Source organism: Lonchura striata, chromosome 2, assembly GCF_050655825.1.
Source record: "Lonchura striata isolate lonStrDom1 chromosome 2, ASM5065582v1, whole genome shotgun sequence".
Taxonomy (NCBI): domain Eukaryota; kingdom Metazoa; phylum Chordata; class Aves; order Passeriformes; family Estrildidae; genus Lonchura; species Lonchura striata.
Window position 1 is genome coordinate 136,812,048 of NC_140704.1, and position 22,486 is coordinate 136,834,533.

The window sequence follows — 22,486 nt, forward strand, 5'->3', positions numbered from 1 at the left end:
CATTTTGAGGAAATGGCTTGCAACACTAATGCGAAAATGTGCCTATTATGAACTTTTATAGGATTTTTCATTGAAAACTCAATAATGCATCCGTTAAGAAATTATTCTTGCTGCAATTGTTAGTTTGAGATTTAAAAATAAGTTTTCCCACTTTTAAGATAGGCAAGTTTCTATTTTACTGGGTTAGTTTAGGGTAAGTCTTTTTATATTCATATGAGAAAAGCCTCTCTAGAAAAATTGTACCAGTGGGAGCATGTAAAAGCATTTTAAAGGGCTGTGGGCAGTTTGACAATGGGAACATTTTCAGCAGCCTCTGGTGGTTGAAGGACAACATAAATGGCTGAAGGAAAACTGACCTGTCAGATCAGGTCTTGTTTAACAACATTCACACTTTGACTAAGCACAGTTTGGAGCTTCTGCATCTTTAAATACTTAAAGGCAGAAGAGCACAGGACTAGATGCCTGAAGTTGCTCCCAGAGTCACAAAGCTGCATCCTTCACTGGGTTGGAACTGTGTGAAGTCATCTTTCTGATATCTCTGGTCACATGTGTGCCTTCTCTCTGCTGCAGTTCCTCACAAGCCACCCACAGCTATATAATGATTCCAACTCTTGCTTATTTGGAAAAAAAGAAAAAAATAAAGGAAGAAAAATAGGAACAAACTATTTGTTTCCCTAAAACCAGCAAACCGAAATAGTTTCTTTTGTGTACAGTTTCTGCTTTCTTCAGATAATGTTGTGAATTACAATGACAGGCAGTTTCACACAACTTAGCTAGCAATAGAGCAATTTACAATCTGCTCTCTTTCACTCAGCACTTCTACTCTGAGCTAAGACAAATGGGGTTAGGTGCCAAAATAAAACAGCGACAGTTTCTTCTCAAGTGCATGTTTTCCCACTGTCACCTGCATGCAAGCCTCCTCTTTTCTCAAGCCCTTCACTGCAGACTGACAGCAGTAAAGCATTTCAGCACACGTTCCCGTGTCTGTGACCCCTGAAGTACGCTCTGTTTGCCAGCACTGCGCGGCTTCCCAGAGCTGATCTTTGCCCCTCTACTGGGCACTCCTGAGGACACATCTCGAGTGCTGGGCTCAGTTCCGGGCCCCTCCGTTCAGGAAGGACATTCAGGAGCTGGAGCAGTCCAGAGAAGGCCAGGGAGCCGTGAAGGGTCGGAGCACAAGTCCTGCAGGAGCGGCTGGTGGGGCTGGGGGTGCTCAGCCTGGAGCAAAGGAGGCTCGGCCGGGACCGCCCCGCTCCCTGCAGAGCCCCGAGAGGAGGCTGAGCCGGGGGTCGGGCTCTTCTCCAGGGGACAGGCAGTAGAATAAGAGGACATGGCCTCGAACTGTGCCAGGGCAGAGGTTTAGGCTGGCCCTCAGGAGGAACTTTTCGCTGGAGGAGTGATTAAGCACTGCAGTGGATTGCCGTGTCCAGGGAGGTGGTGGGGTCGCCATCCACACGATGCGGCACTCAGCGGCAGTCTGGTTTACATCGTGCTGTTCGACGCGGGGGATTCGATGACCCTTCAGTTATTTTCCAGTCTAAATGCTTCCTTGACCCTGTGCTTCTGTAATTTGAGGCGAATCTACTGGCCGCAGCAAGAACAAAACACACCCTCTTTCAAACCCGACCATCCTCTCTGTCCGAAGGGCAGAATCGTACAAAGCCTTCTTGGCCGCCCCGAGCTAGATGTGGTTTTCACGCCAGTTCCCTAATGTGCCCAGATGAATCGGAAGGTGCCCGGGCCCTGAGGCAGTCAGTGGGTGCCCGTGGCGATAGCGGTGCGCGGGCCAGCGCCGCCAGCGGGGCGCGCGGGGGCGGCCCCGAACCCGCGGCCGCAGCGCCCCCGGCGGTCACTGCGCAGCCGCGGCGCGGCGCCGCCTCCCGCCCCGCGCGCCCGGCGCTGCGGCGGCGTCAGCTGACCGCGGGTCACGTGACCCGGCGGCGGCTGAGCGGGCGGCGGCGCCGGGGATGGAGCAGTGACGGTAACGGCGGGGCCGGGCCGGCAGCGGGCAGGGCGGGCAGGGCCGGGCCGAACGAGGGATGGAAGCAAGGAAGGACGAGCGTCCGGGCTGCCCCGAGCGGCTGCCGCGGCGCCCCGGCCTCTCCCGGCGCACGGCCTCGCCCGGCGCCGGGCTGCGCAGGGCCTGGCGCGAAGGGCAGCGCCGGCCGGGCCCGGCGGTACCGCGGCTCCGGGGGCTGCGCCGGGCCTCGGGGCCGCCGGACCCCGCTCCGCCGCTGCGGGGGGCTCCCCTCGGGGAGGGCGAAGGGCAGCGCGGCCCGGGGAGCCCGAGCCGGCGGCTGCCGGGCTGCGGGAGCTGACGCCATCCGATCTGTGAGCCGGGCCGGCGGCTCCGAGGGCAGCGGGGGCAGCGGCCCCGCTCCCGCCGCCAGCCCCAGGCCGCCTCCGCACAAGCGTGGGGACTCCCCACGGCGCAATCTCCCCGGCTGCCTCGCTGTGGCCGCTTCTGCCTAGGGAACGTGGCGGCCAAGCAGCAGAAGTGGTTTCTGGAAGCGAACTTGAAGAAGTGGCACTCTAGGGACTTAGTGCTGAGCCGCACCAGTAAATTGAGATTTCCTATTGAGCTAAATAGAAGCAATTGTCCCCTGCCCCATGCCCTGTTTTTTGGGGTTTTTTTTTTGGGTTTTTCTGTTTTGTTTTTTTTAAAGCAGTGCTGTAGTTGAGGTTCTGTTTCAACGTTGCTGTTTCTTTTTCTGGGGTACAACACTAAAAACACTTGTTCATAAGTTTTATTTTACATTGTAGTATACTGCATGAAAGATTTTTCTTTGGAAATCCCTTTCCCTAGTAACATAGGGATGAACCAATGTACTTTACAAAAATGTCCTGGTCATAGAGGTACGTTGGGTGAATAAGCTACCCATTCTTACTGCTTATTGAGAGTTTTATTTTGAACACTTGCTATTTCCTGCTTTATTCTGTGGTCCTTTTCTTTCATTTGCTTGGCTTTCATTTTGCAATCGGTCTGTATGTATTTTTTGTCTGACCAGCATTTGTATCTGTTTTTCTGTAGCACTTCTCCTTTCTTCACTTCTTGTTTGGTATTCTCCATTGTTCTGGTTTCAAGGCCCCTCATGTAAAAAACACTTACAACTCTTCTACTAAGCTTTTTGTTCCCTTGTGTGTATTTCATAATACGTCCATTTTACTTGAAATGGGAAATCATCTTCCTTCCCATGACTATTAGAAATGGAACAGAGCTTCAGAGAAACCAACCATACAGACAAAAAAATGGTGTGGGAGGAAGGGAAGTCCAGTGACTTAATGATTCCTGGGAGCTACAACTGTTTCTTCTGTGCCATTTCTGGAAACTTTATAAATATTCTTTAGAGGGTATTGATGTTTGTGGAAAAGATGAGAATGCAATGTTCCCTATGTCTTTCTGAGTAGGATTCTGGATTTCTGTGTTAATGCTTTTCTATCTTTTACTTGGATATTTACAAGTTGCTGCTGTGGCCCCTTAGTTTGTTTATCCACATTTATTCCACAACTATTTCTAGTCCCAGTTTAGTCAAATCCAGACAAAAACAATTTAAAGCTTCAACACTTTGAGAGTGTGTGTCAGCTGTAGTGGTGTCTCCCTGCATAGGTGAAGTTTACTGTAACCTTGGCTGTGCCTTTTATAGGGCCAGAGTTCAGTGGAGTGTAGGAAAACCTCTCTTGTGCAAGTCTGGCACGCATTAAGGAAGATAATGCATCATAGTAGTCTGAATAAGAGGAAAAGTAGTTTTGTTCCAAATCATCTGTAATCATCCCTGTGGAGACCTGTTACATGAGATACTGCAGTTGGTGCTAAAAAAAGAAGCCCTGTAGCATGGTGATAACTGATGTTGTGTGTCTGGTCTTGTAAATATCCTGATTTCTCAGCTACCTGTACCTGCCTGGGCACTGTCTGCCTTTGGGTTTGTGGCACTGCTGTGCTGTGCCTGGTGGTGCAGTGCCAGGTGTCACTGTGTGCTGTCAAGGGCCTCAGGAGCTGGGGCCATCATCTGCTGCTGGAAACGAGGCCCCTTAAGTGCAGGGGGATGGATGGCTGCTATGCCACGCTGTGCTTCATGATAGTGATTTAATTAATGGCTGGTAAACTTCAGCTTCGGGCTTCCTGAGTAGCTGAGCAAAAGAAGCAGCAGGCAGATCTATATCTTACCTGGAATTTCAGCACCCTTGATAACTTGCTACCCCTAGAATGAATACACAGATGAAGGACCTGTGTGTGTTGTTTTGAGCAAAGTTTGCTACCAAATGCTAGTTCTAATAAATACAACATGTGATTTGTTCTCCCTCAAAATATTGAGTGCTGTACTCTGTGCTCATGAAATGTAGGTTAGTCTCTACTCATTCAAAGCTGCTACAGAAGACATTGCAGATATCAAAATTGACATTTAGATTCTGTCAAGGTACACTTTGATTCTGTTATTCATTCCCTTATTAAAAGCATCCAATAACTGTCAATGAGCTGTTTCTGCTTCTTAGTGACAAAAGAACATGTATACTCTTAACTTCCTGAGCTTGTCTGCAAAGCAAACCAACATAATTTGTATTTAGTGCCAACACTTTCTTGACTAATGCCAGTATGTGTAATCTTATTGATGGTCTGCAGTGATAACAGAGATATCAAGACTAGAAAGTATTCTCCTTTTTGTTGAAATTTTTAGCTGCCAGGAGAAGCTTCTTTACTTGAAAGAATAAACTAGATTTCACTGCATTTAAATTAATTTAGGCATTTACTTACTTTAAAACACTGTCCTAATCTGAAAAGAGATGTCAGAGTTGAAATTTGTTTGGTTGTTCTTATTTTTTATGATGTTTTCAGAAAAAGTTGTCTGTTGTACAGATGCTGGAAAATGTGTATAGCTGTGAAAATACATTGTGGGTCCTATTTGATTTGATTTCTTTTCAGTTAAGATTGTTTGCTTGTTATCTTTCTATGAAATTGCAGTTGAAAGGTGCTAATGTTGCAAACTCAGCCCTTTTTAACATACAGGATAGGCAGTGTAAAAATATTTTTCAACTGTGTAAATGTGATTTAGAAGATAGGAAAAATAAATTTGAAACTGCATGATACTACTGGTAAAATCTCCTAGAGTGACTGGAACTGCACTTTAGTAATATGGAATGAGATGTTTTTCTTCAGACAAAGCTGACTGCTGTATTAATGGAAGGTTTTTTTCCCTTCTTTCCCTGGCTTCCCTTCTGCTAGCATCTTGCCTTTACCCTCGGAATCAACAACTATCAAGATAAAGGCACAAAAATGACAGAGTTTTGGCTGATTTCTGCTCCTGGGGAAAAGACCTGTCAACAGACATGGGAGAAGCTACATGCAGCAACTACAAAACATAACAATCTTTCCACTAATTCAAAGTTCAATATTCCAGACTTGAAGGTAAGTAAAGCCCATATCGTGTCCTAAGAAGTGTGTTTGTTTTGCACCATCTTTGTTTCTCTAGACTAAAGCCTGCAGATGTTTTAGAGAGAACAGCTGACTTCTCTTGATGTGTATGTGTGGATCTAAGAAATAATTCAGACAAGGGTTATCTTTTTTTCTGAACTTCTAAGTTAGTTGTTCACTCTGTAAGTTTTCAAGAGTTATCAACCTGTGTTCTTTCAGCAAATAAAGCAGTTTTTCTGAGGATGATAGTCTTGATCTCATGGTAGTAGCAGTTACTTGGAGAAGAAAAATAGGAACTTGTGATCTGATTATTGAGAGTTTCCTCTGACTGTTTTGTTTTGCCTGTTTTTAAAAGTATTTTAATTTTTTCCCCTTCTGAATTGTCTGCTCCTTTTCTTTGTGTGAGATACAGTGATAAGGTTCAAATTAAAATACAGGAGTTGATTAAAGAGCTGCTCCACCTTTTGTCCATCCAGAAGTAGCATTCTTCTATTAGAGCAGTAGTTTATCTCTGACTGAGCATTCCAGTGTGACCTGCCAGTGTGTTGTGGAAAATGGAAAAAAACCTGTTTGAACTATTCAGTGAGAAGCAAACAGTAGCAAAATTTGAAAGTAGTCTTGGTTTAATACAATCATCAGGATATGGAAAAGTTATGAGCCAGTGTAGTAATTTAGAAAAGGTCTTTCCTGAAGCCTGAATGTTTCTTGAACAAGAATTTGTTCAATTCTCAGTTTAATGTAGTGAAAGCCATCAGAGCTTACAAAATTGAAGAGAAAAATGTCATCAGTCTTTGTCTACAGAGTGGATCAAGTTCAGGTAGCATAATGCCTTTTCCCTGTCTCTGCTAAGGAATGAGCCCAAGGCACAGAGTGCTTCAGTGTGCCTTTTAAGATTTTCAAACTGCCATAACTTGTATTCACATTTGGACTGTCCTGAGTTAGAATAGGGACTAGAACAAATGTGTGTCTCCTCTCAGGATATCCTTGGATGTGAGTCAGGATGGCTTTCAAACTGTAGGGTGCCTGCAGCCTTTAGAGGAGTTATTGCTGAAAACTGCTGGGGTCTATCAGGGTTAGAAACAATTTGTTTTGCTTCTACTCAGCTTCCTGAAAGGAGCAGAAGCTGAATTTACCTTATATACAGTGGGAAATAGTCTGGATTCTGCAGACCTGGTGAAACTGTTTAAGCAGTGAGATCCTTTAGTTAAAACTCATTTAAACAGTGGTTTAGTCTCCACTGAACAGCAGTATTATTGCTTAAGGACTTGCTTGTCCTGAGGCTTATGTATGAGTAGTAAAAATGACCTTCCTTATTCTGCTTGTGGCCCACAAGAAGGTGGGGCATGGAAAGTCATTTGGTGTGATGTTTCTTAAGTAATTCTGTGCCTTTCTGCTTCAAAGCTAAACAGAAAAGGACTAATGTGAATTTGAGTAGTCAGATATATGGAAAATAGGTGCTAGGCTACAAATACGCTAAGTGTTAATAGCATCTTGGCTAGACAGAAGATTCAATTATATTAATAAATGAAATATTTATTCATATAAATATGAATATGAATCTCACTGTAATATTTCAGTGAGAATGTGTACTCTAGATACATGAGATTAGGGAAGAAAGTGTTTTCTAGAGAAGGGAAGAGCAAAAGCTTGTAGACAAGCTAGATATGTTATTACCCAAGATGCAAAAAAGTCTAGACTATTGTTGATCTTACTGCTGTAGTACTCTTGTACTGTCAAAGTTTTCAATATGCAGGTTGCCTCCAGTGCTGAGATTCCTGATGAGTGAAATTTCAGATTTGATCTAAAGTAGTGAATTAAACACTGAAGCTACTGCCTTGTGGAAAATGCAGCCAATTCACAGTGTAGACATTGTTTTAACATGCTGTGAATAGCTGGATTGCAGAACTGAAGCTGAACACCAAGCTTGTGAGTTAGATCTGATCCTGTGTTACTTCAAGGGGGACATGGCATCTAACAAGTGAAACAGAGTGTGGCTTTGGTAAATCAAGATGTCTGAAATCTTAAGAGTCCAGTATTTTATGTAGTTCTGCAGAGATATTTGTTGAGAGATGTAGTTTTTACTGTTAGCTGGTTTTATCTTTCTCTTTTTATATAAATCTGCTAATGCATTTTGATCTTTGCATCTAGGTTGGTACACTGGATGTTTTGGTTGGTTTGTCAGATGAACTGGCTAAACTGGATGCGTTTGTGGAGAGGTAACAGTTCATTTTTACTAGGATGCAAAATATTGGAATAATGATGTGATGGTTTGCTGAGTCCTAATAATACACAGGTTATTTTCAGCATTTTTTTGTATCACAGTGACCTTCTGCAGGCAGTCAGCAAGCTCAGATTTAAGAAAGCTAAGATGCTGGTTTTCACAGTATCTTTTCCTGAAAAAAGAAAAATAATCTGAACTTCTTATGGAATAGTGGAACATTATCCATTGATGAATGATGGTCCTCCCTACAGTAGTGCTGTGTGCTGCTGGGCTCTGGAGAATTGTTAAGAATTGACCCAGACAGATAGAGGAAGTGGTGATGAAATTAAGTAAAAGCTTGTTCTTTCAGTAGCAATACTGTTTACACACTTTGAGAATGTAACCATCTAGTTTCCTAATCTATAGAAATACTTAGCAGTATTAATATTAAAAGCAAAACCTATACATTTTGAAGAAACTAACGACTTTTTGAAAATTATTTTGAGCAAAAGTAGCAAAATTTTAGACCAGAACTCATGGAGCCATCTTCTGTTTCAAGGAGAGAAATCTTAAGCAGACATTTTTAAATAGAAAAGGAAACTATTTGGTTTGGCACACGGGAATAATATATATGTCTTTTCACTTATGAAGGCAGGTCTTGAGAGTCAGATTACATTGTCAGGTTTACCTAGTGTTTAGTTTGTATTACTGTTGACTTCTACCTCTCTACCTGTTTCTAGAAAGGGGTTAGAATTTTGGAAGTACAACAGACTTAAAAATTTTGCAATATAGTGACATTACTCTTGAAGTCAACACCAATGTGAGGGAGCTAACTTTACCTTGTTGAGAACTGGTAGCAGCAGTAGAGATTTTAAATAAAGTTGTAGAATACTGAGAAGTTGGTCTCCTTCAGATATTGAGCCTAGCTTGTGCTCTCAGAAAGTATGGATATGGGGCAGTCATCATCTTTGTTTGATCCAGTCACTTTTGATCCAATCTCAGGCAATTTAAAATTAGTTTTATGAATGGTATTTCTCAAATGGCAAGTTTGGGGTTTTGATTGTTGGGGTTTTTTTTGTTTTTTTTTTTTAATTTTATCTTTATGTTCCAATTTTCAGTGTTGTAAAGAAGGTGGCCCAATATATGGCTGATGTGCTAGAAGACAGTAAAGATAAAGTTCAGGAGAATCTTCTGGCCAATGGAGGTAACATGTCAACCATGATATCCTAATGTATTCTAAAACTGTAGAAGGGAAGGCAATGATCCTGAAACTTACTGAGGTACAAGGAAGCCAAGTGCAAGGGGCTGCACCTGGGTCAGGGCAACCCTCAGTGTCAATAGAGGTGGCACGTGAACGGATCAAGAGCAGCCCTGCTGAGAAGGACTTGGGGTGCCAGTGTGCATCTTCTTTCTGTAAAGAACTGCACTTTTCTCTGAACAAATACTTTATTTTCAGAGGCGTTTAATAGAAGTATCACAACTTGAATTGATGCAAGAGAGGCCAGTGTGAGTGGATAAGGCTTGGAGTAGTGTCTTTTGTAGATAGCTGTACAAACCTGTCACTTGGGGAGCCACATGGTCATTACTGCCTTTTTTGCCATCATAACCTTCCCTTCTCCCACCCCTTTATCACACAGAAGAAAAAGTAGTTGCTCTTGTCTGTAGTTCTCCAACCATCCTTGACTTGGTAGTAAATGTAATTTACGTCTACAGAGGTGATGAAAGCAATATTCAAATGCAGAGTTCATGGATAATTTACAACTTGTTTATTTGCAAATTTCTTAAGCAACAGGGTCCACACATGGGAAGATCCAGTCTGTTACAGTTCTTTTCTGTTAGAGCAGTTCTACATAGAATATAGTGCAGTAGTTTTTTTATTGTCTATCTTAACAAAGTTCTTTAAAATTCTAGTTGACTTGGTCACCTATATAACAAGGTTCCAATGGGATATGGCCAAATACCCTATCAAGCAATCTTTGAAGAATATTTCAGAAATTATTGCAAAGGTAAGGTAACTTGTTTTATAAAACTTCCCTGTTTGAACTTGAGATATTTATGCATAGAACTTGCTCTCAAAGCAATTTGTCTGTTTTAGTCAGCTAACAAAACTGTTAGTAACCAAAGAAATACATTAGGATGTGGCTAGAATTTGGAGAGTGCTCCCTGAAGGCTGTCGTGATGTCTTTGCTGATTTATGTTTCCTAGGATCACTGAGCTAACAAATAAATAGCCAGGAAATTATGTTTACATTTCAGTTTTGTTGTACTAGCATATTGTTTGTCTGATGTTCTCAAACCTTGTGGGCTGTTAGCAGTGAACCAGGAAACTTATTTACATTCTGAAAGCTGTGGCACTCAGTTGTGAGAAGAGAAATAAGCCTTCATTGTTAGATGTAAAGCTCATTTGAGAGTTGTCATGCATTTTTCTCATCTTTACTTTGGCAAAGTGAAATACATGGAGGGTTTAATTTGCATTTTACTTGCTTGTGAGCCTATACAGGGTCCTCAACAGTGACTGGCTGATTTAGACAGTAAGAGAGTTCTCTGTAGACAACCCTTGCTTTAAGATCTTCCCAGCCTCTTCAGGCTGTTTTTTCCCCTCCCTGTTCTCTGTAATCTGCAGACTGGCTCTTGGAACTGCCTGTGTTACTAACTGGAAAAAATAACTTTGCAAAAAGAACAGGCTGTTCTGTGTACCTATAGAGACAGTCTTTGGTGGTGGATGTGTAGGGACTACAATGGGGTTGGGATGGGGGTAAATGCTGACAGACTTGTGCTTTGCTGTAGCTGCAGATTCCTGAAACTATTACATTAATTTTTTTGCAGAGATTACATAATCTTAATATGTGCTACAAAGCTGACTGGGAATGCAATTAGTGCTTTCATTTTTGATATTTTCTTTAGGACTATTGCTTCATCTTGAATTTATTTCACAAATTACATTTAGTAAGTGTTATTGGTAAACACCTGCAGTGTGGCCTTTTGTTAAAGGATGACTGGCTGTCTTATGGCTCTGAAAATTTGCACATTAAAAATATTTCACAGATATAAAATAATAATCTTAATATCTGACACTAGCACATAGTATTTGCTTTTTCAGAAGAAGGTACCAAAATGAAGCACTGAACTTTTTACAGCTGTTATAGTACAGCACTTGTTTTTGCAGAAGATAAATTTGTTGATAAAGAGACATAGGACATGAAGAGATACGCCCTTTATGGAAAATTTTGAAATATTCAGTGCATGTTATTCTGTGTCCCAGAGACTGCTAGATAAATAATTTGCTTCAGCAAAGTTCTAGAACCTGAACTTTAACTGTCGTACATTCTTTATCTACTTTATCTGAGACATCCTGTTGGGGGTTTTCATTTTGCTTCATGTTTAGCTGTGCTTGTATTCTATAGGCATAGCTTTAGGACACCTGTGTCCTAAATCTGATTTCAAATAGATTATAAAATATTTTCAACTGTGAGCCATAGATGTGTGTCCATAAAGTAGAGAAGGAAGATGACTGAGGATGCCTTATGTTCCTATAGAAATGACCCCAAGGAGATCATATCACAGGACTTGAAACAGTTTTGTCCCAAGGCAGAAAGAGGCCTGACAAAGATGAAATCTTCATGTAATCACATGCCAAAGTGAAGATAGAGGAAAATTGATAGAGCAACATTAATTAAAATCTGCAAAGCCTCTTGACAGGTTGATGTTAAATAATTTGAAAAGTTTGTCAAATAATGAATTACTACTTTTCCTGTATGGTTTTATATTATCCTCACTCACTCAGGCAGGAGGTTCTGATGACTGTCAAAATGAGTAATGGCAATCGCACTGGGGTGTTTGTCAGTTGAGAGGAAATTACAGCAGTGTCAGAAACATTTAAAATAAAATATCTGCTGAAACTATCTATCAGGTTTTGTCAGCTTTTAACTTCCAGAAGTTTTGTGAGCCCTAGTGTCAATGGCATCTGTGCTATGTGAGAGCTTGAGAGCTGTCACTTAATTGAGTCACTCTTTGAATTTGAAATTAGTGATCAAACTTATTCAAGGAGACAACTTCAATATTTTTAGTACCCTAGTCCAACCTTCTCAGCAGCATTGAAGTGCAACGGCTCAGTTGTTGAAGTGCAACGGCTCAGTTGTTGAAGTGCAACGGCTCAGTTGTTGAAGTGCAACGGCTCAGTTGTTGAAGTGCAACGGCTCAGTTGTTGAAGTGCAACGGCTCAGTTGTATGGCTGCAAGACACTCTTGTATTGCCAATGACTACCTAAGTGGTTTAAATATCTGGGATTCTTCTGTGTAGAAATAGGCTCACTATGTTAGACTGGCACTTTCCTTAGCAATACTGTGAATCTGCCTCCTTTTGCAATGACCTTTTTGAGTTATTCACCAATTCTATTTGCAAAAGGAAGCTTGTATTATTGCTTAATTTGATGATTTTTCAAAAATTTATTTTCAAGAGCGCTTTTGTGGCATTGAGGTTTGTGGTTCTACATTCTCTAACATTCAGTAGGAAGCAAAGCTGGTTGTCTTTACAATAAACTTCAGCTCAGCAGTAACAGGTTTTTGTCTAAGCAGTCATCTTTTAAAAGACTACTGACTCTACAAATGAGAGCAATTAGAGTATTGTTAAGTAGAAAATGCTGAATGGAACTTGTTTGTCAAGGCAGTATTTGATATTGAAGGTTTTTGGGTTTTGTCATTAATGCATAGTTATACTGTTGTTGAAAGTTTTGATCCTTGGAAAAGGTTGTCAGTCTGGGGAAGGGCTGAAATGCACAAAGATACTAGTTTAATATCTTCTGATTCATTTTCCCCGTATGCTGTCCTCTAGATGTAGAAAAAAAAGGTTCTGGTGTTACTTCTTGTAGTATTAAAAAGTTTTCATAAAGATACATGCCTTGTGTGACACCTGCTGAAATGTTCTGCATGTTGCTTTGCTAAAGGTTGTATCAGTCAAAGGATTTAAATAGCCTTAAGTACTCATCTGTTTAATTTTGTTATTTTCAGAGTATTTTGTCTAAAGGATTTCTCTAATCTGTAAAGGTGCAAGCTGTTAATGTGTTGCTACATTAAATTTACAGATTATTCAGGCTTTTGATGACTTCCTGCTACAGACAAGCCAATTTAGGTGTTATCATGAACAAGGTCACTATTTAATTAAGTGATCTTGCTTTTAAGAGAGATTTATTTTATGGAAACAAAATCATATCTGGATCTCCAAGCTGAAGTATTTTATGCAAACAAAATGTTTTGTCAGTGGTCTAAGTCTATATGAAGGGAGAGTCCTTTGATGGTGTTCAGAAACTTTTCCCTGGGAATTTTTTCATGCTTGTACCTCCTTACTGCAGTGAAGGAGGCAGTAGGCAGCATTATAATCCCAGACCAACAGTGCCATGTTCTTGCACTTGCCCAGCTGTTACTGAGTGGGCTGATTTAAAACACTTCCTTGGATAGGGTACACACCAATATGAGTATGGCTGGCAGTTTAACATGTACTAAAGTGCTTCATTTGTTTTGTATTCTTCCACTTGCTGCCAAGTTGTCTAGCTGGGATGAATCATTTTTGGTAATCATGCTAATTAAGCCATCCTTCTCAAATCCATCCTCCAGGATTACTTGAGCGTCAGTGGCAAGCTGAACATAAGTTCTATTCTAGTTCTTTAGACACAGTTCCTTTTCTTTTTGTTTTTAAGGGAGTAAACCAGATTGACAATGATCTAAAAGCAAGAGCCTCGGCATACAATAATCTGAAAGGGAATCTTCAGAATTTGGAAAGAAAGAATGCGTAAGTTGTATTATATTTTGCTAATGTAGTGCAGGAACGTTTTTTAATAATGAAAACTTAAGAAAATGTGGAGTGATACAGGCTCTAAGCTTAATGTATTTTTGAAGTGTTTTATCAGTCTTGAAGAGCAACTGTTATAAAAGAGCATTTATTACCAGCTGTCTGGTTGGTGTTAACTTACCTGTGGCTGAAAAGCAATTAAGACATCACAAAAGCATGTACAAATAGCATAAAATTCTGGAATTTCTGAGAGGAGCTTGCTGTTAGTGGTAATGCTGCTACTTACGTATCTTGTCTAAATAAGAAAGTCTTTCTTTCACATCATCTTACCTGGTTTTCTTCCCTCAGAATTTACCAGCAGAGACAGCTGTTGTGTACACACAGATAATAAATTAAACAAGGACTGTGTGTTGTCTTGTCACGTGCATGTGATGATTCTATGAAGTATGGTTGCAGTACAGTAGTTCTTCTGTGCAAATGTGGTTGATGAATGTGCCTGCACCCTGCCATTACAGTGAATGGCACAAGCCTGCAGGCTAATTCAGAGCCATGGGTCATGCCAATGACAGTACATGACAAGCTGTTCAAGGAGTGAGACATAAGTTCTGGTCTGAGCTGTGGCAGTTTGTCAGCTGAACGCCATTAAACCTCTGTGCGTTCTTGGTCTTTTATGAATACGAGGAAATACACTGCTTTAAGTTTTTACTGATGTTCTGCAGGTAGATCTGGACTACATTAGTTAGAACTCTGAGGCTCTGTGTGCTACAATCCACAGTTAATGGTTTTAATGGTTCTTGCAATTTTAAATAACTTTTTAAAATACAAGTTGGCCACTTAAGCGTGTGACGTATTTGGAATATGGAAATGACGCACAGCAGTGGAGCTACTGATAAAAATGTTGGTGGCTTTGGACAGTGAGATATAAAATGCATACAAGGGCATTTTGTTTGCTCTGCTAATAGCAATTGTGTAGGTAAAATGTATTTTTGAGACTGCTATATTATCAAGCACTGGAAAGTGTTACCCAGACGAATTCAATTCTTAAACACATAATTGTTCTGGCTGTCTTTGTTTCTCTGCAGGGGAAGCTTGCTAACCAGAAGTCTTGCTGATATTGTAAAGAAAGAGGACTTTGTACTTGATTCAGAATATTTGGTCACATTATTAGTGATTGTGCCGAAGTAAGTTTATTCATTGTAAGAGCAGAATACAATAAGAAATATAAATCAAATAATAGATCTCACAACTCTATAATACTGTAAGAATGACATCTGAATTTACTTGGGGCTTTCCTGGATGAGCAAACAGAACTGTTAATGCTCAGGAAAGATAAGTGAGTGTCTGTGCCTGTGTTCCTTTGTTCACAAAAACTTCTTATAAGGACTGCTCATGAATTTCTTAAACTGAAAATTAGATTTATGTCTCTTATCCAGTGTTTGCTATGACTAGTCATGTTCCAGATGATGTCCTTAGGAAAATAAGTGCTGAGTAAAAACATGACTTATTTTACATTAAAAAGCTTAATCATTAGATTATCCTGGTTACAACTATGCCAACTTTCACCACTAAGTGAGTGAACTCTACTGCTTTGCACTGCACGTCTTTAGATTGCCTGAACACTGACCTTTTTTTTTTTTTTTTTGCCTAACTAAGTCTGTGCCGTTGGAACCCTGCTTATGTCCTGTCAAAGGCTTGCTGGGGGAACAGGCTGTTCTTATTTGAAATGTTTGAATAACAGAAACCTTATGTTTTCCCCTGGCCAAAGAAAGTGGTGATACAGATGCCCTCAAAACTGGAAAAATGGCCCTTGACTAGAGCTACAAGCAAAGAGAGCTTCTAATTTATTAAAAGCCCACTGGCTCTCTTTACCACAGGAGCCATTAGACTCTGTCACATGTCAAATTCTGGTGAAGGAAAAACAGTTTTGTGGTGGCTTTAGCAGAAAGCAGGTGGTTAGAATATCTCAGTTGTTATTTTTCTTTATCTTGTTTTTGCTGTTGAATGGATGGAACCTCTTCACAACTAACTACAAAAAGGCAGGCTTCCAAAATTCAGTCCTTCAGGCAAGTGTAGGACTCTAGGGGATCTGTTTATAATTGTGGAAGAAGTATTCCTCTTCTCAAAAGAGCAGAGTTGCATCAGGAGTTTCTGATTAACCTTGACAGTAAATTCCATTTGGTGTCCTGAGAGCTGTACTTAATGATGATTTAATTTCATAGTTCTTTGATTTAAAAAATGTTGCACTTATAAACTGATATGAAAACTGAAAAGATGTTACTTTTGCAGTCACAGTAGTTTATTTATCAGTAATTATAAAAACAGCATGAGAACTGGGTGTTTCTTGAGTCTTGCGTATTTCTGACAACCTACACCTGAGATGGAAAATGTGATGATTGTTTTCCCCTTTGAAAAAAAACCTGATCCATTAATCTCTGATTTAAAGTCTAACAATAACCTGTGTATTCTCTAGGCTAAATTACAATGACTGGGTTAAGCAGTATGAAACACTAGCAGAGATGGTTGTACCACGTTCCAGCAAGTAAGTTGTTAAATGCTAAGTATTATATTTGCATGTGCTGTGTTTCAGGAGTGTTCTTTATCTAGAAAGACTTTGAATTTTAAAAAATGGTGAAAAACTTGTCTAGCTTTATCTGATCAAATCTGACCCAATAATTGAGGAAATATTAAAATGAACTCTAGGGTTAACGAAGTTATCAAACTTATGTGAGAAGAGTAAGAGGATTGAAAAATTAATCTAGTTTTGGTCAGATATATTCATCCTCTAGCTGGAGTATTGTGGAGATAAGCAAAAATGATGGCTGCTGGCCTGTAAGCTTTAGGGCTGTATTCATAGGACTTGAAACAAGTTGTATGAACTCCTAAAAAAATTCCAAAGGAATGGACAACTGGAAGTGGAAATGCTTCTGTTGTGTACAAAGAAAGGTAGATTGTCTCTTTGGGTCCCTGGTATCAAGCTGGTGCTAGGTGCGGTGGTGGGCGAGATTAAACCACTTTAACAACCTTGCAACCACACTGAAGATAAAGTCCATGTGTAGCACAAAGCATCAATTTTTGGTTAATTTTAACTGACAGACTGAGGATTTGATCAGGCAAATCTGATATTACTGGTTCTGTACCAGTTAAAAAATCTGAACTTGCTCTGGATAGCTTCACATTTAGAAGACCTGCTAGTAGTTCTTATTTAATTATTGGGAAGCCATGGCCTAGGGCTAGTTTAAGAAAAGGCAATTAATTTTTTAAACTGTTGGATAATGCTTGTGTTGAAGATAGTATGACATTGAGGAGCAGTCTAAATCCATTCAAGCTTTTGCTTTTCCTAAGGTAAAGCCTCAAAATAAGCAATATTATTTTTAATTATAAAATAGTAAATCTAGGGATCATCTTTGCAGCCTAAGAAATATTTTGTTTTGCCAACCTGTATCTTTTTCATTTGTGTACTTTTTTATATCCATTTCATTCTTCTTTATAACACAAATTTCTAATAAATCTGTAGTCCAGATGTTTCAGTACTAAACCAGCTTCAGTTGCTTTTTTCGTTAATTAAGTTTTAATTGGAACAAATATCGTATGAAGTGGTTTTGCGTGATGAAGTCTCTGAATGTGAACTATAAGCTGCTATCATTTATGAAGGGAGTAATTAAGAGCAGTCAGTTACGTTCTGTATGAAGTGCTTAATTTGGAAACTAAATCTTGTATAATTTTCTACATTTATGTCTTGCCTTGTAGCAATAAAGTACAACATGTGGTACTGTGTGACTGATCTATGCTGACTTGAACCCGGTTAATTCTGATATTTGGTTTGTTTTCTTTCTGTCTAGTGTACTCTTTGAGGACCAAGACAGCTACCTTTGTAATGTCACCTTGTTCAGGAAGGCAGTGGATGACTTCAAGCACAAAGCCAGAGAATATAAGTAAGGTTTATTTTGTGTGCATTCTGTCTCATGCTCTGAAGGATCTCTAGGCAGGCACTTGATTTTATTCACTTCCAAATGCAGATTTATGGTCCGTGACTTCCAGTACAATGAAGAAGAGATGAAAGCTGATAAAGAAGAAATGAATAGACTGTCAACTGACAAGAAGAAACAGTTTGTAAGTCTTAATAAACTGGTCATTACAGAAATGTGAGACATCTAAGACTTGTTATTGCTACATAAAAATTTCATGAAGTTGTGATTCAGAGAAAGCATTGTAAGGATGACATGATGTAGCCATCCTGTCACCCAGCTAATCTACTCTGGAATAATTTAATTTCCTACAGCACAAATGCTCCTCGCTGCATTGAACTAAGGGCTGGTATTGCAGCTGATAATGTTTGAAGTTTGAAAATGGACAAGTGTTTGAATTACATAATCAGGTATTACTAAAAGGATCTTTAATATAGTTAGATCATGACAACTGAGATGGGGACTTGAAGGGACAATGGGAAGTCTCATTAAATATCTCTTTACTTTGTATCAAAACACTCTTAAACCATTATGTCTATAGTGAACTCTGTCTTTAACTTGTCTTTTATTATCATGATACAGATATTGAGTAGCTGTTCAAACATGCATAATCGGCTGAGTCTTTTTCTGATGTTTGAATAGCTTTTATTCCCCCTCTTTTCTTTCACAGGGGCCTCTGGTTCGGTGGCTGAAAGTTAATTTCAGTGAAGCTTTCATTGCATGGATTCATGTGAAAGCATTACGTGTTTTTGTTGAATCTGTTTTAAGGTAATGAGGCAGATTTGAATAGTGATTTTCTTTGTAGACTTGGTAAGAATTTACATCTAGTTTGTGTTTACCAAACTGAAGCATGTGAATTCTACTCTTCTTGGAAGTAGGAAGCAAAAAGTAGGGTAGTTGAATAGCTGGTGGCAATAGCTCTTGTTGCCAGTTGTGAAATATTTGAGGAAGATAATTGTGTATTTCCCCTTGGATAGTCTTTTCACTATTGCTTTAGGAGTTACAGATACTGGGTAGGTAGCAGGGAGACATATTTGCTGATTTTTAGGTTACTTTATGAGCTGCTTGTAACAACAACTACATCTTATATTTAAATGGCAAATTTGAATTGTTCAGAATAAAAACTATTTGGGCTTTCTTTAACATAGTTTGGCATCATGAAATCTATACTTTTTCTTCAATACTTGCCTTTTTACTCTAAATTTTTCAGTATTAAACCACTCAATATTCTAACTAGAAAATTCATCTGCCTTTTTTTGTTCATACTATCCACAAGTGTTGTTACTAGTCAAAAACAGCTGTAGTTGATCTGCAAAAAAATACCTTAATTTCTTGTAGTTGAATACGTACTTACTTTGGTCAGTAAAGGGCAAAGTGTCTTTAGCCTTTTTCTCCAGTTGTCATAATGGAGAAAAGCAGAGGAGAAAAAGAAAACAAATCACATGAACTTGCATTCTTGCTGCTATGGCCTTGTTGTGAAGACAAAACTTGAGTAAAGAAGAAAGCTGAACCTGACTGGAATGTTGGCAGCTGTTTCCACACTCCTAGAAAGGAGGATTAAGTTCATTGTTCACCAAGTGTCATAAGCAAAGTAAACTAATGAAATGTTCAAAATGTTGTCTGTATTCAGGTAACATTGAGAATTATGCTAAATACTCAAGATTTAAAATTATTTAAAAAATATTTAGGCTTCTCTTTTGTTATTTTAAACTTGGAAGTTCTACTTTTTTGATGCCTTATGAATTGTGGACAAATAATGGTTTTGCAAAAATGGAAGTTAGCAGAATTTCCTCTTCAGCAATAGGATTCTTTCTCAAAATAAAATTCTGCTTTGAATTATGAAAGAAGGTTTATTTCAGCATTTTCATGGTTTTCTACTTGACTTCCTCAGGTATGGTTTGCCAGTTAACTTCCAGGCAATGCTGCTTCAGCCTAATAAGAAAACAATGAAGAAACTGAGGGAAGTTCTGTATGACTTATACAAACATCTTGACAGCAGTGCAGCAGCTATCATTGATGTAAGTACTTTTTAACTGCTACTAGTATGTTTAAACAAGGTCTGTTGGCATAATTAAAAAGCTATATTTCTCCATATTCATTTTCTCACAGTACAGAGAATTTTGTCTCCTTAAAAAAATGCTGCTTCTGTTTTACACTTTTGCAAGGCAGATGGTATTTAAAGTTGCAACCAATATATTTGAAGAGCTGTCTGGTTTAAAAGTCACATGTAATTTCTTGTTTCTGCATTTTTTCCTACTACTGATGGAAAGATAGACTGCAAGTTAGCATAGTAGTCCTCTCTTGAAGAAGGCTGAATCATTGTCAAATTGGAGTCAGCCTTTTCATCTGTAGAGGTCTCATTTTCATGTGTAAAATCTGGTTTATTGGTAGGCTTATTCTACTAATTTGTTTTGTATTGAAAAGCAGTCATGTTCATAGTTAAAGGTTAACTGAAGATACCATGAGTTTAGCTGAATTAGAAAAGATTCTTAATGTTATATTGAATGTAATGTATTTCCAGGCCTTTTTGTGGAAAGAGGATGTGAGACAATTTAGGTGAAAATTAAAGATGCTGAACTTTTGTAGCATCCTGGATCATTCAGCACCCTATAACATTCTCATCAGAAACTGACAGTGTTTAGATGTAGTAGTCATGATGTGTTTACTATAGCAATGGATGTGAAATACTGATACAGAACTACTTAGTTTTTGAAAAAGCACTTTGTATTTACTTTTGAAAAATGCATGAATCCTTTGTCAAAGTTCTAACTTTACCTGTTATTTAAACAGTCACTTGAATGTGAAAATTAAAGCTTGAAGTCTTACCTGGCCTATTTGCTTCTAACACATATGGATATTTCATCTACTTCTTAATAGGAGTCTGAATTGTAAGAGTATAACTGGTTTCCAAACTTTATTTGCAGGCAACTATGGATATTCCAGGTTTAAACCTCAGCCAGCAGGAGTACTACCCATATGTGTACTACAAGATTGATTGTAATTTGCTGGAATTCAAGTAAAAGTTCCCTAACATGACAATCTTCTCAGTGTTGGTGTAAACAAGCAGAAGTGAGGTTGAAGTATAGTAATACTTTTAACATTCTAATCATATGCTTGCTTCTTATGTTAGGTGAATTGAACACACCGTGGTCCATCTCTAGACATTTTCTTTTTAAAGAGCAGTGTAGGTAACCAGCTTTTAATCAACTATGTCTGTAAATGTATATTGAGAGAATTGAAGTATTTATAAACAGAGTGATTTATTTAAGGAAAAGCTTATCCCTCTTTCCTAAGGTGGTCTGTGTTAATTCCATTTACTGTTGTTTATAAAAAAACTTGTTTACAGAAGACTAGTGTAAATGTTAATGGCCATTTTGTTCATTTGATTTAGTAGATACAACTGTGTTAACGTTGTTGAACTGTGATGTAAAGTATGTAAAATTGGTATGAAATCGTGCTTTCTGAATGGTTTAAAATTACAATTGATGCACTGTAAACACAGGGAAAATAAACATACCTGTGCAAATGTGTCACTTTCTTGTACCACATAAAATTGCAGATACTCGTGTCTATCTTTAATAGTGCTGCATCCTGCACACACTGGTACAGAAATGCAATTGGCTTCAGCACAAGTAGTTTTAAGAGATGCAGGAACTGATTTTGCTTTTTGCAGAAACTCTCAAGTATGTTGTTTGGCCACCACACATATGTATGAATGTTTTTCATATTTATATCTTTGTGACTCTAAGGAAAATATATGAGACAATTACTGGGAAGATGATGGCAAACTGGGATAATAACAAGCTAGGCTGAGCTGGGATTTTAATAATTCTTCTTTCTTTTCAGTCAGTTGAAGCTTGAGACTATTTTGTGGCTTTGAATACTGTACTATTAGATGCTCATTTTTTTTTTTTTTTGCAAAGTCTGTTCTACCACACAGGGAATATGATGGCTTCCTTCTAATGTGGGTAGAGAGGAGCTGTTTATTTTGGTAGCAGCTATTACAAGTATTCTACCTGTCTGAGTAGCTAAATATGAAGTAAAAGCTGCAGTATTGTTTAAAACTGACTTGAATCAAGAGTGAGACTGGAGGAGTTCTGATTTATCAAAATTAATATCTGAAGTACTGTAACCACTGTATTCTTTTCTCTCCCTAACTGAAAATACCAGAGCTCCAAGCACTATAGAGCTTTCAGCTGTGGGATTTCTAATCATAACCCAGCAGGACCTTAGAGGAATTGGCTAACTTTGTAAACCTACATTGTTATCTCTAATTATGAGAGAGTTTGACATCTATGAAAATATTTGCTGTGTAAATTTAGATTTGCTTTTTTCCTATTTTTATAGCCAAAAAGGGAAATAGTGAGATAGGTGTCCTGTTGTGGTCACATTTCTGCTTTTTCCACTTCTTGTTTCTTTACAGAAGATAACAGCTGTTTGTTGTGTTGTCCAGGTTGTTAAAAGTGTACCCAAGTGGAAGAGGTTTTCCCTTTTATCACCCAGCTCTGCCTCTTACACTGGCTTTTGTTACTGCTTCTCACAAAGGTTGTCATCTTGGCTCTGAGCCCACTGTAACACATACACTGCTTAAAGGTAAAGAGGGTTTTTTGTCCTGCCTCTCTAATCACAGGAGGAATCAGGCTGAACTATTGTCTTTGTCCTTCACCTTAGTTCTCTTTTGATTTTGTTTTCAAAGCTGTTCTGCAAACAAGTGCAGGTAAGGGCTTAGGTTTCCAATAAGTGCTGTATGAAATGCTTTGCTGTGTATTTCACCCTCTTCAGGATACTGGTCCCTGCTCAATCAGCCTTAGATCCTTCTGGAATGAATGGAAGCAACGGGCAGGTGGACAACAGAATGACAGCACCATCCAAGGTGAGGGAAGCAGTCAATATGCTGAAAGACAGAGAGATGTGGAAATGCTGGAGAAATGGGCTGACAGGCCCTGCATGGACTGCAGCAAAGAGAATTGCCAAGTCCAGTGGTGGGAGATGAATAACTCTTCTGCCCCAGTCTGGGCTGGGCATGGACTAGCCAGGAAGCGACACTGCAGAGAAGGAGCTGGGATTGCTCATGGGAAGCTAGTTGTGCTTGTGGCCAGCCATCTCCTGGAATGGCTGCTAGCAGGTGGGT

General features: G+C 39.2%; 1 protein-coding gene across 1 annotated transcript; it reads left to right on the top strand.

The window, feature by feature from the left end:
* The first annotated feature begins 1,927 nt into the window (after positions 1-1,927).
* On the top strand, positions 1,928-20,885 carry ATP6V1C1 (ATPase H+ transporting V1 subunit C1). The gene is made up of 13 exons (XM_021549587.3): positions 1,928-1,981; positions 5,219-5,401; positions 7,556-7,623; positions 8,726-8,811; positions 9,519-9,613; positions 13,299-13,390; positions 14,473-14,571; positions 15,861-15,929; positions 17,230-17,322; positions 17,407-17,500; positions 18,026-18,123; positions 19,247-19,373; positions 20,280-20,885. Exons 2-13 carry the CDS (start codon positions 5,270-5,272, stop codon positions 20,373-20,375), a joined length of 1,149 nt encoding a protein of 382 aa, XP_021405262.1. The 5' UTR covers positions 1,928-1,981; positions 5,219-5,269; the 3' UTR covers positions 20,376-20,885.
* The last annotated feature ends 1,601 nt before the right edge of the window (positions 20,886-22,486 follow it).

Excerpts from the sequence above, each read along its gene's own strand:
- ATP6V1C1 (XM_021549587.3), top strand. The coding sequence starts at position 5,270 with ATGACAGAGTTTTGGCTGATTTCTGCTCCTGGGGAAAAGACCTGTCAA. Across the intron at positions 17,323-17,406 it reads CACAAAGCCAGAGAATATAA|ATTTATGGTCCGTGACTTCC; the intron begins GTAAGGTTTATT and ends TTCCAAATGCAG. Across the intron at positions 19,374-20,279 it reads GTGCAGCAGCTATCATTGAT|GCAACTATGGATATTCCAGG; the intron begins GTAAGTACTTTT and ends CTTTATTTGCAG.